General features: G+C 36.3%; 1 protein-coding gene across 1 annotated transcript in view; it reads left to right on the forward strand.

The window, feature by feature from the left end:
• EYS (eyes shut homolog) overlaps nt 1-19128 on the forward strand; it is a 1407877-nt gene that overhangs the window by 82780 nt on the left and 1305969 nt on the right. Inside the window, 2 exon segments of the mRNA XM_046639782.1 lie at nt 2498-2688; nt 3627-3754. Coding sequence (XP_046495738.1) covers nt 2498-2688; nt 3627-3754 — 319 coding nt within the window.

The following is a 19128-nucleotide window of genomic DNA, read 5'->3' on the forward strand; positions in this document are numbered from 1 at the left end:
TAGAAGCACACACAGATTGAAAAGGAAGAAGTAAAACTACATTTTTTAATAATGACCTGATCACATTTGTAGTCCGGAAAAGAACTACAGACTAATAATCAGGTTTACAGAGTTTCTAGGATACAAGACAATATACAAAAAGAAATTGTATTTCTATATACTAGAAACAAAATTCCAAACATAAAATTAAGAAAATATTTCCCTTAACAATAGCATCAAAAGAATAAAATGTTTAGTTGTAAATTTAACTAAAACTACCCAACATTTTTTAGAGAGATGAAAGAACCTCTAAACAAATGGAGAGATATTGCATATTCATTGATTAAAGCTTCATATTATTAAGATGGTAATTCTTCTTGATGTTATCTATTGATCCATTGGAATCCTTACAAATACTTTAGCAGACTTTGTGTAGAAATTGACAAGCTCATACATAATTTTATATGAAACAGTAAAGAAAAAAAGGAAAAGTAGGAGGACTGCCCAATTTCAAACCTTACTATCAAGCTAAATTTATCCAATGTGTTGTTGCATATGGACAGGCATATAGGCCAATGGGATAGAATTGAGAGTTCAGAAATCAATTTTTATATTTACAGTCAATTGATTTTCCACAATAGTGAAAAGGAAATTAAATGGGCAAAGGACAGTCTTTAAAAAAATTTTTGCTGGGACATTGTATATCAACATACAATAAATAAATAGATAAACATATAAAATATATATATGAAATAACATATCATTGTCTCACACCATACAAAAACATTAACTCACATGGATCAGAGATCTAAATGTAAGAGCCAAAATTATAAAACTTCTAATAAGGGGCTGGCCTGGTGGCACAGCAGTTACTTTTGCGTGCTCCACTTTGGTGGCCTAGTGTTTGCCGGTTCAGATCCCAGGCAAGGACCTCTGCACCGCTTATCCAGGCATACTGTGGCAAGCATCCCATATGTAAAGTAGAGGAAGATGGGCATAAATGTTAGCTCAGGGTCAATCTTTCTCAGCAAAAACTGGAGGATTGGCAGCAGATGTTAGCTCAGGGCAAATCTTCCTCCAAAAAAAAAAAAGAAACTTTTAATAAAACAGAAGAGAAAATTTTTATGACCTTTGGTTAGGCAAAGAGTTCTTAGATGTGGCACCAAAAATGTGATATATAAAACAAATAAATTAAAATTGGCCTTAATGAAATAAAAGAAAAAATTATAATTTGGACTTAGTCAAATCAAAACTTTTCCTGTCCAAAAGTCACTAAGTGAGAAAATGAAAAGAAAAAGAAAGGGAGGAAAAGGAGAAAATATTTGCAAGTCACATATATTTCATTATGGAATTGTATTAAAGATTTACAAAGAACCCTCACTACTCAATAGTAGGAGAATAAACAGCACGATTTTAAATATCTACATAATTGAATAGAAGTTTCTTTAGTGAAGATATACAGATGGTTAATAAACATTTGAGAAGATACTCAAAAGCATTTAGTCTCATGGAATTGTGAGTTGAAACCACGAGGGGATACTCTTTTACACCCACCAGAATGGGCTATGATAAAGAAAGTAGACAATATCAAATATTGACAAGAACGTGGAAAAACGGGATATCTCATACCTGGCTGGTGTGAATGTAAAGTGGCACATCCACTTTACAAAACTATTTGGCAGTTTCTTAAAATGTTACACATAAATTTACCATACACCTCAGCAATTCCAGTGATAGGAATCTGTCCAAGAAACATGAAAATATCTATCCACCCAAATACTGTGTGGGAATTCATTATTCATCAAAGTTAGTTGCTAAGAGAGCAGATCTTAAAAGTTCTCATCACGAGAAAAAGAAAATGGTACTATGTGTGGTGATGAATGTTAACTAGACATGGTGGTGATCATCTCACAATTATATATGTATATTGAATCATTATGTTGTACACCAGAACTAATATAATGTTATATGTCAATTACATCTCAATAAAAAAGTTAAAAAGTGGAAACAACCCAAATGTTTGCCAACTGATGAGTGAATAAACAAAATGTTGTATACAACGTGAATTACTCTTTGGCAATAAAAAGTTACAAATTACTGATACATGAGACAACATGAAAAATCCTTAAAAAACTATGCTAAGCAAAAGAAACCAATCACGAAAGACAACATATTGTACCATTTCGTTTATATGAAATACCCAGAAAAAACAAATCTATAGAGACAGAAAGAATAATGGTTGCCTGGGGCTGGAGTTGGGAACAGTGAGTGATGCACAAGAGCTCTTCTTTGGGGAATGGAATGTGCCAAACTGAATAACGCTGATGGTTAAATAGCTATAGACGTCTGCAAAAGTTACTGAATTATTGGTTTTCAATGGGTGAACTTTATGATATGGAAGCTATACCATGATAAATCTGTTAAAAAAAAGATTTCATGAACTCTAGAAACTTTTTCTACAATGATTTTTGCTACATATCTATGCTCATATTTTCTTTGCTTGTGTGATTTTTTTAAGGTCCATTCTGTGAGGAGTCAAAGAAATATTGCTTTTCTCAGTCTTTTTGGAAAGAAGGAATTTGCCAAAATAAAAGCTTGGCTTGCATTTTTGAATGCCCAGAAGGATTTCTCAATCAAAGCTGTGAAACTGATGTCAATGAGTGTTCTGTACCATGTCAGGACGGTGCTGACTGCATTGATATTCCAAATGTAAGTCTGAATCTAACATACAAGAGAGTAGTTTTAAAATATTTTTTACCATTATCAAACTATTTGAAAAGTACAAGTAATTGAAGTTTTTATTAACGTATTATAATCTTCAAACTCAGGAAAATCAGAGGAGCTACTTTATTTGTTTATTTTCATTTTTTCTCCATTTTAAATAGAAATCTCAATTCCAAAAACACTCTTCAATTTCATTTTCTTTCTCTTCCACCAGAATTCTCCCTTGTGAATAATGTAATTTTGTAAACTTTTCATATTTATTTATTTTTAATTTTTAGTCTATTACTTGATTATTTGATATTATTGCATTTTAACTTTTTAACTTAACATTTAACTAAATAAGACTAGGAAACAATTTAATAGTTCCCACAAATGACTTTCTTTACATTTTAGTAAGGTTCATATTTGAATTCGTAATATGAATTCATATTCGTATCTTAAGGTCTTCCTTACTCCTATGTCTTGTATTTGATGTTAGCTGTCAGCTGGTCCCTCAACTGGAGCTGTAAGCCAGAACCCTAAGTGTAACTTCTCTATATGGCTTGGCAACAATATGGTGTCTTCCAAGAGCAAGCCTCCCAAGATAATTAAACAGACATTGTATGGCCTCTTAAAAATAGCCTTGAAAGTCACAGAGCATCACTTGTTCTATAGTCACAACATGCTGACGTTCAAGGAAAGGGAATATAGTCCCCAATTCTCAATTAGAGGAGTGTTGAATTTCTGTAGTAGGAAGGAAGAGTATGTGAGATGGGAAGCATTGTTGTGACATTTTGGAAGATAGAATCTTCCACATTGTTGCACAGAGAACTTCTACTACATGTTTATGAAAATCATTTCCAACCCTCTCTTGGTAAGAATCCTTTTATTATCTCTGAAATATCCCAATGCTTTTATAAAAAATACTTTTTCGTCTTTTCTAGGAAATCGTGTGCATCTGTTCCACAGCATTTACAGGCAAGCTTTGTAAGAGACTTCAAACACCACATGAGCAATTTCCATGCAAGAATAATGCCACATGTGTGAAATATGAGAAAGACTATCACTGCAGGTATAATTAACTAATTTCCTTTTTTTAAACAAAAAAATACGTGAATTTTCAAACCAAAAATAAAACAGCATGTTCTGTTTTAAACTTTAATTTTATTTTATAGCATGTAATATTCTACTTAAGTTAAGGAGAAACTTTTCATGTTTTTTATGGGTTATTTAATTGGTGTGGTATTGGTTTTTAAAAAATATTTAAGAAATTCTCAGACATAATTTGGGCACACACTTATAAAATGTATCTTATTGTATAATGGGATTTTTAGGATAACTGAATAATATTTAAAGGTCTAGAATGAAGTGATAAATGTAAATACCCATAGTATTATTTCTACTGTACACATACAACATTAAGGTTATATTTTGAAAGTGCAGAGTAACCATCTCTTTCTTCGGTTCACAGATCTCAGCTGATAATTTTTAGTTAGGGTCTTTAGGCAAACTTTTAGTAAACAGTGCTTTATTTAAATAAGAATTTGAAAAAATTACCCATTCGTAAATGACAGAAGTGACCTAGTTATTTGGGCCTATAATTTTAGTCATTTTAAATAGCTTTAGAGATACTTTCTCACACCATTAAGAAGAATAATTTGTACTCTTCACACTTACTTAACTTTTATCTGGCTGCTTAAAGTAAGTTCTGTTGGGCATTACTGAAGGGTAGTAAACAGCCTCAAAATTTTAGAATATTCATAAAGGCAGAAAATTAAAAGCTGTAGTACAAGAAAGTCTTAAAACACATTGAAAAGAACAGAATATGCATACACATCACTGATAAATGACTGACAATATTTTCATCAGTTTCAAAGGAATCTAAATGCAAGATTTAAAAAATATATTAAGCTTTTAAAATGTGACATTTTCAAAAGAGCATGAAGAGAAACTTCCTCATCATGTCAAGATCTTGGAAGATCTAACTCATCCAATCATTTTGTGCATGGGAATGTTAATTTACCAATAAATCCAATTATTGTCCTTTTAAAAATATTGACTTTTTAATATGTCATTTCTTTTTCTGAGCCTAATAGTGCTAGTATATTTATGAATCTACTTAGAAAAGTAATCAACTTTAAAAAATATGGATAGCATTATATAAATAGGGGTAAATATACATCCACATATAATATTTATTTTTAAAAATCTTTTGTATTAAGTATGATGCTTTTTTTGGTCCTTATTATTAGCGTTTTCTGGTTGTCTGGAAGACTTTGTTTTTGATCTCATCATCAAAGGAAAAACTAGATAACCAGAGGCATTGTTGCCATCCCTCAGTTGATTGTTCTGTTACTATTTAATGGATTTAATTTTAAAATGATAGATTTTGATCCAGAATGCTTTGTTAAGCATGTTTTAGATGGGATGGAAGTTGTAGAAATTAAAGTTAGGTTTCCCTAGGATGGATGAAATATGTTAAGTAGTTAAGCAAGTTGTAAAAACTTTGAAGTAAAATTACTCATGAAATTAATATGAGCCACTGTGTGTGTTCTAATTGTGGGAACTGCCCACATTCTTTAAGACTTTGGTGTACATTGTGCTCATCTTGAATCTACTTAACTAAAAACATTTTCCTCTCATTTGGTTAAATCAGACTCCTGATTATCAGAGGGAAAAAACAAGGCAAGTGACAGGAGAATAAAAACAAAACTGCTTCAACGAGGCAGAAATAACACATTGTCAAATTTGAATGATGAGTGAAAATCTAAGCCTCAGAAATCAGTAAGAGTATGGCCAAAATTTGAAACATGGAAGCAGAATTTTCAGCCCCAGTTTCCAACCCCCCAAACTCACTAGTGACACTCAAAAAATTCCTAACTCTCACTCAGTTGAAGTAATGGCGATATAATCAATATAAATTAATAAAGCATAAACTTAAAACAATGACAAAAAATTAGTCTTGTCTGTTTTTCTTTTCACAAAAAAGATTAAGAGAATGACTGAAAATAATAAGAAAAATAAAACCCCTTCAACTTAAATGCCTTTAAGTTAAAAATTTCTCTGTGCATTGCTATGTTAGAAGGCATATTTTTTTAGATCAGTGATTCTCACATTTTGGTGGCACCAGACTTGAGTGCATTAGAATTTCCTGAAGGGCCGTTTAAAACCTTGATCCTAGAGTTTCTAATTCACTAAGTCTGGGGTGGAGGTTGCAAATGTGCATGTCTAACAAATTCTCAAGTGACGCTGATGCTGCTGATCTGAAGACCGTACATTGAGAATTACTGGTTAAGATGAGCCGAGCTCAAACAGCACCAATGCAGAAAATCCTCCTCTCCTTTTTCCCCTACTGTATCTACACCCCACAACCCAAGCTTCTCCTCTTCTGTTCTGAACCCAGGAGAAAAAAGTGTGGGGTTGGGGAAGGAGCGAAATGAAGAGGAGAATACAAAGGTGATGATAGTATCAGTTTCTCTACTTTAACTTGTGGACTAGATCTAAATTCCTATAATTAGATGAGAGAGAGGAACTGAAGCAAAATTACCTCCTCGAGAAGGAGAATAAAACTCTAGTTATGAGAATTATTCAGCATCTAGTGACCTAAAAGCAAGGCAGTATTAGAAAAGCTAACTATTACGTGTGCCTACAAACTGACATTTCCCTTAATACTTAGAAGGCTGAAAGTTTTAGTTGTTTATGGCATAAAAATCTTTTTTTAAGAACAGTAAGTACAGTAGTGAAACATCAAAAGTGGCATTGCTGGGAGCAGACGGGGCACAAGTGGGATCTGGTGGAAAAGGAAGAGGGATAATGATGTCTTGGAGTCATCAGAAAGGTGGAACACAACTTTGGTGATTCTCTGAAATTACTGAGGGTTATTTTGCTTAGGGGTGTCAATACTTTGGCTAAGAATTTGAAAATAAAATGGAGTTTGTGAACTATAGTAATCGCAGAAAATGAAAAATGATTTATAAGAATACTTGAAGAGTTTCTGTTAATACTCAAAGGAAATCAGCTAAGGTTCTGCCAGGAAACAGATGGCTCACTCAGAGTAATTTAGAAGAGTTGAATGAAAGGAGTAAAGGGTATGAAGATTAGGGGAAACTAACAATGTATGATTAATCATCCTGCACTTAGAAACAGTGGAGAGCTGTTGCCTTCCCTATGCTGAAGGGGCAAGCTAAGAATGAGTTAATAGAAGCCAGAGAGAGAAGTGTAGCTGTAGTACAGAACATTCTGACGCCAACTGTGAACTTATGTAGATGAACATAGTTACTGTCAACCTAACACCTGGCAGTGAGAGAGTGGAGAGGGAATACCTGACGGTATTCTCCTCTCACCTTCTGACTTTCTGCTGGTCCAGCACGTTAGTAGAACCCAGTCACTGGCAAGCATCCTGAAGTACAGCGCAGGATGGAGAAGGATGAAGAAAAAGCATTGGAGGAGACTATTCAGTACCCAAAGAAATGTACGAGAGATTAAGACAATTAAATGTGAATTATGACACATTAGAGAGGATTTATGCTGAGGGGAGAAGAATAGATGAGTCATCAGAGGGAGTGAAAAAGGAAAGAAACATTCTCAGAGACTAAACTAGGTTGGATGTCTACCTGTCTATGGTATCCTAAGAAGCAAACTCCTTGATCTATCCTCTAGGAGACAGCAGTGACTTTCAATATAATTATAGTATGATTATAGTATGATAGAAGGCTGTGCTCTGAGTTTCATGGCTCTCAAATACACAAAGACCCAGGAGCCACACGAGCATTTGACCAGAAGAGTGGCCCAACCTCAAGACTGGCTGTGCAGTAAAGTCATTCACAGTGAATGCTGTGGTGTGGAAACAGTTGCCCACTTCCAGCGCCAGGACTTGTCACAGAAATGGGAGAACAGAAAGCAGAGAATTCCTCCCACTCTTCTCTACCATCATTCCTCTCTGACTATAAGAGTGAAAGAAGAGTTTTTCACCTTTCTTTGTTTGTCTTGGCCACAGGAAATGAGTTGTTTCAAGGTCTGTTTGGCACTTTTTTGCCCTTTGATACTTCAAATTAGGATTTGGCAGAAAGTCTATCCTTGAGTGACACTGAAATTCCTGCTAGAGGTTTTAAGGGAGAGTGAAACCGTCAAACTCCACAGTGACATCAAAAAACTGACCTGCAGTGAGCCAGTCCTGATGGCCTAGTGGTTTAAGTTCTGTGCTCACCACTTTGGTGTCCCAGGTTTGCTTCCCAGTCATGGAACCACGTTACCATCTGTCAGTTGCCATGCTGTGGCAGTGGCTCACATAGAAGAACTGGAACAATTTGCAACTAGGATATACAACTATGCACTGGGACTTTGGGGAGGGAAGACAAGAGGAAGATTGGGCACATCTTCTCCTGTGGGGGTGGAGGGGTGGGGGAAAATGATTTGCAGTATGTAGCTGAGCTACTGGATGTCATCTTGCAACCATAAGGAAATCCAGCTAGAGGACAAAGCCAAAATGCAAATAAGTGTAGAGCTGAGAGGATCAACAAGAAAGCCAGAACTATGATCTAGCTCTGCATGATGCAAGGACTACCTCTAAACAGTTTGCTCATATGGGCCAATAAGGCCAATGTCAGTTTAGTTTTTGCATTGAGATATTATTTACAACTGAAAACCTGAAAATTAATACACTGGAAATCTTTGTAAATCATTGATTTCATTTGATCACATATTTTAAATGGTTAACCTTTTGTCATATTTGTAGTTCTATTGTTCACTCAAATTAGTTAGCTACTAAAAGAAAACAAAATATCCCTACAATATAGTTTATTACTTTATATACAATAATTTTGAATTACTATGAAAGTCTATTCCACTCTAAGCTGTTCAAGAGGGTGACTGTGGTTTAATCATTTTGCAGCTCTAGAGCCTTTTACTGTGTAACACATAAAGAATTTCCCAAATAGTTTATTTAATTCATTATTTAATTTGTTTGTAGTGTTTTGATTTTTCTGGGTAAGATGGAAGGTCTTAACTCTGGATATGGCATAAAGTGACTCATTCATTCATTCATTTAATGATGAATTATTGAGCGCCTACTTTTCCAGGAACATTCCTCCTGTAATGGAAACTCTTCTATAGCAGTAGAAAAAAAGAAAAGAAAAGCAGGCAAAACACCCTTCCCTCAAGAAACTTACATTCTAGTGGATGGATACTATTTTACAGAATCATTCCAACTCCTTTTTCCAGACTCGACTTCTGACGTATGATCCCAAGTGAAGGCACAGGGAGATGAGCTAGGAAGCTAGTATACTACTACAGCTAGAGATAGTGGTGATGACATTCCCTCCAAAGAGACACACGATGATGGAATTAAGGACCAGATTTGGAATATATTTCTAAAGAAGATTCAATGTTTTGCTGAAGGACTGGATGTGTGTCAAGAGATAATAAGAAGCCAAGGGTAACTCTAAGATTGTTTGCTCCATTGAAGAGTTGGGGTATAATCTTCTAAAATGGGGAAATATGTAGGAAGAGAAGCATGGTTGAGAGGGATGGAAATCAAGAATTCAGTCTGGGACAAGTTAGCTGAGACACCTCATGCAGCGAAGTGGAATGCTAAGGTAGGCATTCAGGTAGGTTAATTCCAGTTTAGAGGAGACGTCTGGGATACAAATATACATTTGAAAGCCAGCCACATAGCCATGGCCTTTAACACCAGGAAACGGCATGAGATCACCTTGTAGTGAGCCTAGAGAGGGAAGTGAGAGGTTTGCACACTGAGACCTTGGGCACTCTTACAGTTAAGGGATGAAAGGATAGGAATATGAAACTGAAAAGTACGAGTGAGTTGAGGTCAGAAAAATACAGAGAGTCATCTCAGACACTATGAAATATTTTAAGAATATTAAGACAATATTAGATGGTCTCAAAATATGTGGCTAGATCTACTTAGAGGAAAATGAGGATTGATTTTTGCAATTGGAAATTGGAGATAATGGTTTCCTTGAAAAGAGCAGTTTCACAGAATGATGGGAAAAATATTGATTAGATCAATTCACAAATGAATGGAAGGAAAGAAATGGGCTCTTCCTGTGAAGGATAGTAGTGATAGAGAGTAATGGGGTGGCAGCTGAAGGAAGTTCAAAACAGGTCATTTTTAAATAGTAGGAGAGATGGGTTGGAATATAGTACACAAGCAAAGGAGTTAGCTTAGATAAGATGGCCCACATTATATCAATTATAATAGAGAAAAGTCAAATATTTGTACTGATATGGGTGTTTTGAATATGTGGTGTCGAATCATTCAGAAAGTGTCTCCTGATTGTTCTAGTCCTCACGTGAAATAAGAAGCAAGGTGAGATGGAAAAGTATGAAGAGCTCCAGATGAGTGAGAGGGAAATATAGGATTATTGATATGCAGCAATAAGGGTCTCTTTGCAGTTAGTGAGCATTAATTTAAAGTGCATTCTGTCCACAACGAAGTGCGGCATCCTCAAACCATGTTTAGTTACTCTTATGCCCACATGAAATAGCTTGAGTGTTGAATTAAACTAGGATTGGGTCTTGACCAACCTACAATAATGGGGAAAGGAGTAAGTGATTTGAGGATGTATGTAAGAAGTGAGTATAGAAATGGATCATGGAATCAAATTCAAGTAAGTAAGGAAGTGAGGATATAATAAGGATGAGAGACATTGAAGATTTAGTAGGGTCAATGGATTATGGTGGTAAAAAATTGCCTTCAAAGGACTAGAAAGAGTGAACTGGAAAGGCAAATGAGGCTGTGGGTAGAAGATGAGATACTTGAAATGGAGATTCAGGAAGTCATGATTGTGGAGGGAATATAATTATGTATGATGGTATGGTATAATGATAGTATATAGAGTCATACAGTGGGAGCAGGTTGGAAAGTCAAAAAGAAGACTGAGATCTTTGTGTTGAGATGATCTCCTCCTCTAAGAAGCTGGCGTTTTAAGTGGATCAACTCTGCAGATATTGAAATAACTAAGTAAGACTGGGATTGTATTAGAAAAAGATAATGAGCCAGGTGTTAAATGTTAAAGAATTAGAATTACAGGGAGTGGTGAGAAGGGTTAGGTATGAATTCAACAGGAGAAGATATGTGTAGCATAGTTGATGGCACTACCTTCACATGATTGAGATTTTTAAGGAGAAGGGTGAAATATTGATCTTAAAACCACAATGAGGAAAAAGGAAGGTGTCTCCCCTAACATCCAGGCCCTGAAATGTGAGGGGTGAGGGAGAGAGTAGCTACCACTTAAGAAATTGAAGTCCAAATGAAAACGTGTACAGAGCTGATTGGGGGAAAGATCCACAGGGTGAGGAATGACCTGGAGCCTCTGGCTTCTTGGGGTGTCTGAGGTAAATGGCGATTATATGTTAACCTTGATGGCCTCGAAGGTAGATCATAGTGGGGCAATCATGAATGTTGGCATCATATTAGGGATATGAGGGCTTGTCAGGAGCTTGCAGAGCTCAATGGACAGCCCTTGGAAGCTCCTCCAAAGGCAGTGCTAAAGCCACAGGTCTCTGTGGGCCCCAACTCATTTACACAAGCAGCAGTGCCCAGAGTACTGCAGAGTACAGCTCCACTGAGGCTCTCTAGGGTCCCTGATGATCCCTCTGATGGAGGTGCGGGGTAGTGGAGGGAAGGGCCTTATGACCTGACATACAGGATTCTGAGTTCTGCACTATACACTAGAGTGGGATGTGTTTGTACTTGAAGACTACGTAAGGATTTTGAAGACCTTATGAACAACACTCCAAATATTGCCATCACACACCACACACAGCACGTGCATGTGCACACGTGCACGGACGCACACACTTACCTACTCTAATATTTACTGAGTGCAATGACTCTAACATTTTCTATATGTAAAGATAATCACATTCTGAATATTCAGATGGAAACGAGGAAACCTGAATCAGGAAATAAATGTTAATAAAACCAGCTAGTATCTTTCTCTTATGACAAGATTTTCCAGTCTGAAAATAAATTTTTAGCAAATATTTACTGAGAGTTATCTTTGGAAAAGACATTAGAAGCTAGATATTGGAAAACTATAAATATTATGTCTTTAAAAAATCAGAAATTTCATGATATACAGATTTTTGCTTTCTAAACCTTTTATTTTCTCCGCTCAAATTCTAAAATATTCCATGGGATAATGATGCTCTATTTTGTTCTCTCAGCTTATTGTTTTGTTTTTTCCTGGTTCCTACTCAGGGAGTTGCAATTATAGCTTGCTCTGCTTAGGTGCCAATTCAATGTATTAAAATACTTTTCTTTTTCTCAAGTCAGTTTCAGCATTTCATTAGCCTGTGTGATGTCTCACCATACCAGCCACTGGTAGTGTTTGGGTTTTCAATTTGTGTCACAGGTAAACCTAATTAAGCATGCATTGCGACTTTCAAATAGAACATTGCACCACAGAAATGCATAGGTCAGCATGTTTCCTTTCAACATATAATAAAGTTATATTTTCACATTAATTTTGAAAAATGCTTTTTAAAACAGCAGTCACACATTCTGATGATGAATGTGTTAATTAATGGAATGCTTCCACTTGGTCACTCAGTAATTCTCAACCAACAGGAAACCTCAACCTCGTGGAGTTAATTATCTCAAAAGCTGGGCTGCTACATTTTTCTTTCCTTGAAACCAATAGCCATATTTATAAGGCTAACCTTCCCTTTTGAATAAATCATTCTAAACTTTAACATAGAAAAAAAGTTTGTTAAAGTTTAAATATAGTTTTATAATTTCACATTCTGGTTATAAGCTGTATTACAATCGAAAATAGCTGGAACATGGTTGACATTTCCTCACCAAGAGTAGCTCCTGCTGCTATTAATGTCATTTTATATTTTCAGGAACTGTTATAGTTGACTGAAGTCATCCCCAAATCTAAGTGCTCATTTTGAGAAAATATGATCTCATTGGTATAACCTTTCTCCCATTAGTCTTTGGCCTACTAATTCCCTGTAAATAATAAATAAGAATAAAATATTATGACAGAAGTTCATACAGACCTATGAACATAAAGGTTGAATTAACATCAGGTGACCTCTAAGTCTTCCAGGACATACCTGATCAAATGAAGCTTGGCCCCATAATGCTCTGCACATAGTGCTTTAACATTTCTTAGTATCCAATATTCTTCCGCTGCACCCTCAGGATCTCATTTGGTCAGCAGCAAATTCTGCAGTACCACAGTCTCTTTTGTATAGCTTCCTTTCTTTTTCTGACTGAAACCTGAGGACCCGTAGTCCTCTTGGGTGACTACTGTCCGCCCTTCTACAACCTGCAAACCACTGGCAGGGAAGTGTATAGGTAGCCTTGCCCTTGTTGCCATATCCAGACCATTTTTCTTCCTCTTTCTGAAAAGCCTATCCATTTTTAGCATATGACATCAGCTCTACCGTTCTCTAACTCTCTCTTTCTACCTCCCAAGGTTCCTTTCAAGTATCCCCTCTTCTCTCAGTTCCTGTCCACTCCTCACTAAAGGCTTTAGCATCGGGCTTTCTCTCCTTTTCTCTACCACTATTTTCATCTTTCTTGATGACTTCAATATTTATCTTGGAAATCCACTCACCGTCTTTACTTAAATCCTTCAGCATTTTTTTTACAAAATTTTTTTTCCTTCTCCTCTTGATCTTGGCTCATTTCCTGTGGTCATATCTTATAATTTATCATGACCTGTAATTGCACATGCTGCAACACCCTGATTTAAATGTTTCCACTCTCTGATCATCATTTCACATATATTTCAAGCTCACTCACTCATGTACTCTAATACCTAAATTACGGAGTAATGTTTCTCCATAACCAACAGGTACCTCTAATTATTTGACTGCACATGCTCTCCTCTGTCCATCACCCTTGGCAGGTCCTCATTTTCCTTTTCACAAAGCATACGCATATATCCACTCTCAACTCCTTGGCTCTCTTTTTCTATGTTATGTTGACCTGAAAACACCAAACTAGTTTAATTCTGCATCCCACCAGGTACACCTGGTCTATTTTCATGCATGTCTGATGTGGCCTCTCAAACTTAATATATTCCAAAAGAGTGGTTGATTTTCAATCCCTGGATAAACTTGCTTTTCTGTCAGTGTTCTTTAGATTTATCTTTGATTTCTCTGCGTCTCTGTCAGCCCACTTCTTGTCCATCAACAATTCCTTTAAACTCTCCCATAAATATACACCATGGATATAAACACTTTTGTCAGTATGAAATTAACACCTTGCTAAAAACATCAAAAGTACTCATCTGGAACAGTTTGTTAGCATCCCACTTTGCCTCCTTACTTTGTCTCTTCATTCAGCTACATGTAGAAGAGTGGATGAGAGCCTCATTGAGAAAGCTAATGGTTGGGCAGTAGTTTGAGTGAGGTGATGGAACACGCAGCTACCTAGGAAAAGAATGTCCATGCAGAGGGAACACCCAATGCAAAAACCTTGGCCTATTTAGATCGTACTAAAGAGGCTACTGTAACTGGTCTGAAGAAAACAGGGGGAAGCAGTGAGGATGGAGAGGAAATCGGAGCTGGGGGCAGTTGTGGACCATGCATGCCATTTTAAGGTCTTTGAGTTTACTCTAGGTAAAATAGGAAGGGTGATTGGCAAATGAATGACATTATCTTGCTTAGATTTCGAAATGGTTCTTTGGCTGTTCTGATGAAAAGAAACTTTAGAGAAGCATAGGTAGATGCAAAGAGACCCGTTAGGAGTGAATGCAGTAATCTAGATAGGAGAAGATAGTGATTTGGACCAGGATGGGAGAGGAGACATGGTAAGCAGTGTTTGGATTATGGATACATTTTTAAGATGGAATCAATAGGATGTTCCCTTATACCTGACTGAGTTAAAGAGAAAGAGAGAATATAATGGCTCTGTAGTTTTTGGCCTGAGCAATTGGAAGATAGTTGCCAACATCTTAGATGCTGAAAGCCATAGAGAGAGCAAATTTGAAATAGTTTGCTTTCTTATCATCTCTTTTCCACACAAGACAGTATATTTGCTTTAAAATCATGTTACTGCCGTGCCACTCTCATTCGATGGGTTTCCATAACATTTAATGACATCAAAAATATTTAAAATGCTTACAAGTTTAGCCATATATTGTTCCTGCTTATTGCTCAGCATCATCTCCTACTATGTACACTTCTGTTACTCAACTCCTACCACTTTGGTCTTCAGGAAGTCTTTTGAATACCTTAAGCATCTCCTGCTCCAAGCCTTTGTATTTTTTGGTCTCCTATCAGAAGAGCATTTACCCCAGAAACTATGGTAACTCGATGTTCATTTCTTTGAAAGTTTTGCTGAAATATCATCTCCTCAAAGATTTCTTTCTTGTGGATCTTGATAAACATTCCTAAAATAGCTCCTCTTAATTATTCTCTGCACTTTAAACTGGCGTTATTATTTTTTTAATTTTACAGCATTTATCACTATCTGTCATTATATTTTTATGTATTTACAATTTTCTCCTTGCTTCACAGTCTAATGTATAGTAAAACAGAGGAATTGTTGTCTTAATTGTTTTTTTTTTCTTTGAGGAAGATCAGCCCTGACGTAACCACTGCCAATCCTCTTCTTTTTGCTGAGGAAGACCAGCCCTGAGCTAACATCCATGCCGTCTTCCTCTACTTTATATGTAGGATGCCTACTACAGCATGGCTTTTGCCAAGTGGTGCCATGTCTGCAACCGGGATCCGAACTGGCGAAACCCAGGCCTCCAAGAAGCGGAACGTGCAAACTTAACTGCTGAGCCATGGGGCCGGCCCTGTCTTAATATTTTTAATACTGGCTTCCCATATTCTGGGGTTGAAGTATATCATGATAGTTTTAATTACCAAAATACAGATATTTTTTGTCTAATAACTTTAGGTTTAAAGAACTATGCAATATCAATCACTTATGTTTTGAGATCCAGACAGTGATTCATTTGCTCAGTTTATGCAAAAAAAGATAAATTGATGAAATGACGTAGTCTATAAGTTAGCCAGCTGTCTGTGCCTCCACAAGTCACAATAAGTAAGCATACAGTGATATTGCAAAGCTTCTGTTGTAAGACTAAGTCTGTATTTACTTCAAAGACCTTTTTCCAAGAAGTGGAATAGGTACATAACAGTGTTGAAACTGATACAAGTAACTCTGCATGAGCATCTATACATGATGAAAACAGAGAAGACAAAAGTGAACCACAATGCTTTATTTGAGACAAAAATTGCAGCTTGTTTATAACAGAATGGTTCAGGCCCTGATAACAAATGTACCAAAACCCTCCTCTAAGTGCCAAACCAATGACGGGAGTATTTCAAGACAACAGTCAGAGAGAATCACTTGGAGCTGTATTTATAACTATCTCCTTTCCATTTCCTGGAATAGTATAGAGTTTGAAAGAGCTATTTCAGCAGCTAGAAAACTCTGAGCAAGAACATACTCCTGATCCACTAGTGACACTGTTGACATACTGTCTCTGAAGCTAGCTCTTAAAAAAAATCAAGTAATACTTAATTTTCACTTTCAATTTTTTGTTTTATGGAGTAGTTACTTCATTATCTTCATACATTACTTTAATAACTTTATTACCAATCCATTATAACAGCATTGTGCATTTAATTTTTAGTTGTATTAAATTCATGTTTTCCTTGATATCTTGGAAAAAATGCATTTTAGAAACGTATTTAAAATATCTTAAATATTTAGGTTCACTGATTTTTATTTTATCTTGTGAATTCTATTCAATTTATAAATAAAAAACTGTCATAAGTACCAGAATTGCTCTATTACATGAAGTATTTATAAAAACGATGGTGATGAAATTTTGCTCTGATTTTGCTGTTGTTACTCTGTTTTGTTCAATTCTGCCTTCTCAGCAGAGCCTGACACTTCTCACTAAAATCAGGAGCGTGTATTCCAAACGTCATTGAATAAAGTTTGCAATACTCTGTCCAAGAAATAGAGTAAAGCTAATTGTGTAATAAATATTGACTTAATTGATGAAAATGCAACCCAATAAGGTAAAGATATTTCAGGCAGTTATAGAAAATCATTTCGGGGCGGGAGGAGGTAGAAGTGTGCTTCTTTTCTCCTAGCTTTTCCACTAAAATATTCTATTCCCATTATCTTTCTTTTCTTTCCTTACATGTATCTTTTCAGGTCCTCTTTGCTTTTCTATATATTATCTTCCTTTTTATCATGAAGAATAACACCTCAAACATTTTTATCATGATTATTTACATTCCTCTTACCCATCAATTTCACAAAAATATTTCCTGTTTCTAATACTCTCATGTTTATAATAAAAGAATAGTTTTATACAAAAATATAGCTATACATTGGATATTCTAGGAACATGGTGATCTGGAAAGCATTCCTTTCCCCTCCCCCCATATTTTAAATGACTGACTTCTTTGCCCAGAATGGTTGCTGGACACCTTGAGCAGCTAAAATGAGTTAGGTTTTAGCTTCTCCCACCTATCTCAACAGAAGCAATTTATGCAGATTTTTCTTGCTTTGTGAGCTAGGCAAGCATTTATAAATTAGCATGGGGGCACCAGGGTAATAATCAGATAATAGTGGCTGCTTCTTCAGTATAAACACTTTGATTGTTTGAGGGTAGGTCGAAGTGAGCCTACTCAAGTATTCTTGCCTCTCTTTGCCACAAAGGGTCAATGAAGGTCTGAATTTAAGTACTGAAGGCTATCGGCTACAGAGGACGGGAGTATTCTCAGTGACACCAGGAGGAGAGAGGCCAGGTCCAGGACCCCAGGGCTAGGAGCCTAACTGCTTCAACTTTCTTAGCCTAATTTTCCTTCCATTCACTGAAGGATGCCTCACTTAGGACGGGGAGGCAATGCGACCAGATACCTGATGAGTTGGCAAAGAAAAATATCCCATAAGAGAGGCCAGAGACTAAGGAGAGGAAAATGAGGTCAAATAAAATTAATACAACTCGAGGGGCTTAGAGTCTTTGGAGGAAAGAGAGGACAACTTAAATTAGATATCTACAGTCAAAATAAGTAAAGAGATTCAAGAGGAGAGCACATACATGCACATAGAGACCAAGACTGCAGCTAAAAAACATATTTTTCAATTAAACAGTTTGGTTAAAAAGTTAAAAGGAAAATGATGACTCAAATTATGGAAATAAAAATTGTTTCAAGGAAAAAGAACTTTAAAGTAGAGAAAAGAATAAAGAAATGGGGATCTGTTGGGGCCGGTCCCCTGGCCGAGTGGTTAAGTTCGTGTGCTCCGCTTCAGTGGCCCAGGATTTCGCCAGCTCTGAACCTGGGCTCCGACTTCGCACCGTTCATCAGGCCATGCTGAGGTGGCATCCCACATGCCACAACTAGAAGGACCCACACTAAAAATATACAGCTATGTACTGGGGGGATTTGGGGAGAAAAAATAGAAAAAACGAAAGAAACAGATTTGGGGATCTGTTTTTATCTTCATGTACATACACGACTCTCACCCTAAATTTCTCCTGGGTCTTATGAAATAGTAATTTTCCCAGGAAGCTATCCCTGGCAAACTTTAGAAAACTAGCAACCACTTGTGCTTCCTATAAACTTGAACTTACGCTGCTTTTCTCTTGAAATATTCAATATCTAATTCTTTATTTTCTGTCCTCTCCTACAAAGTAATGAACCTCCTGAGTGAAAGACATTTGTTCACTGAAATATGCACTGTGCTTAGAAAAATAACGGTCTCAAGGCTCAAGGATTGTTTGTTGAAGGACTCAATGGATGAATTAGTTAATGTGTCATGGTGAAGAAACTTGAGTATGTTGGAGAGCAGATCAAGGAGATCTAACATGGCGGTGAGAGCGGCTCTAGAAGGAGCAAAAACAACATTTAGAAGAGAAGCAATCGTTCATCAAATTGTAGAATATTTCTCCGAGCTGAAGAAAGGACTGGGTCTGCATATTAAAAAGGCTCTCTCTCCAAGCTAGGTTGATGATGAAAGACACGTAGTGGAATTTCTATCAAGCCTCAAGGTAGAAAAGACAATTTACCTACAAAGGAAAAGTAATCCGAGAGGCATCACACTCTTTATTTGCAATACTGATAGCTTCAAGACAGTGGAACAGCATTTGTAGCCTCAGAAACAGTGCCAGGCATCTACAGACCACCCGGTGAAAATATTGCCTCCCTGAAATCTTACACCTGACTACTCTCTATTGGATGGTGAAAGAAATGTTTACGCAAACTATCAGAAAACCTATCATCCAGATAATCTATCTGAAGAAAATAATTGGAAAGTACTGTTACTGAATATAAAATGGACTAGAGTAGAAATTTCCAAAGGGGGAATATGAAAAAAAACGGAAAGTGTTGTAAACAATGAAGATTAAAATGTGTGCTGGTGTGTGTGCATGCACCTGTACATGTTAGATGTAAGTTTAAATAGATAATGGTAGAGTATCTGTGTAGATA

Source organism: Equus quagga, chromosome 15 (genome assembly GCF_021613505.1).
Source record: "Equus quagga isolate Etosha38 chromosome 15, UCLA_HA_Equagga_1.0, whole genome shotgun sequence".
NCBI lineage: Eukaryota > Metazoa > Chordata > Mammalia > Perissodactyla > Equidae > Equus > Equus quagga.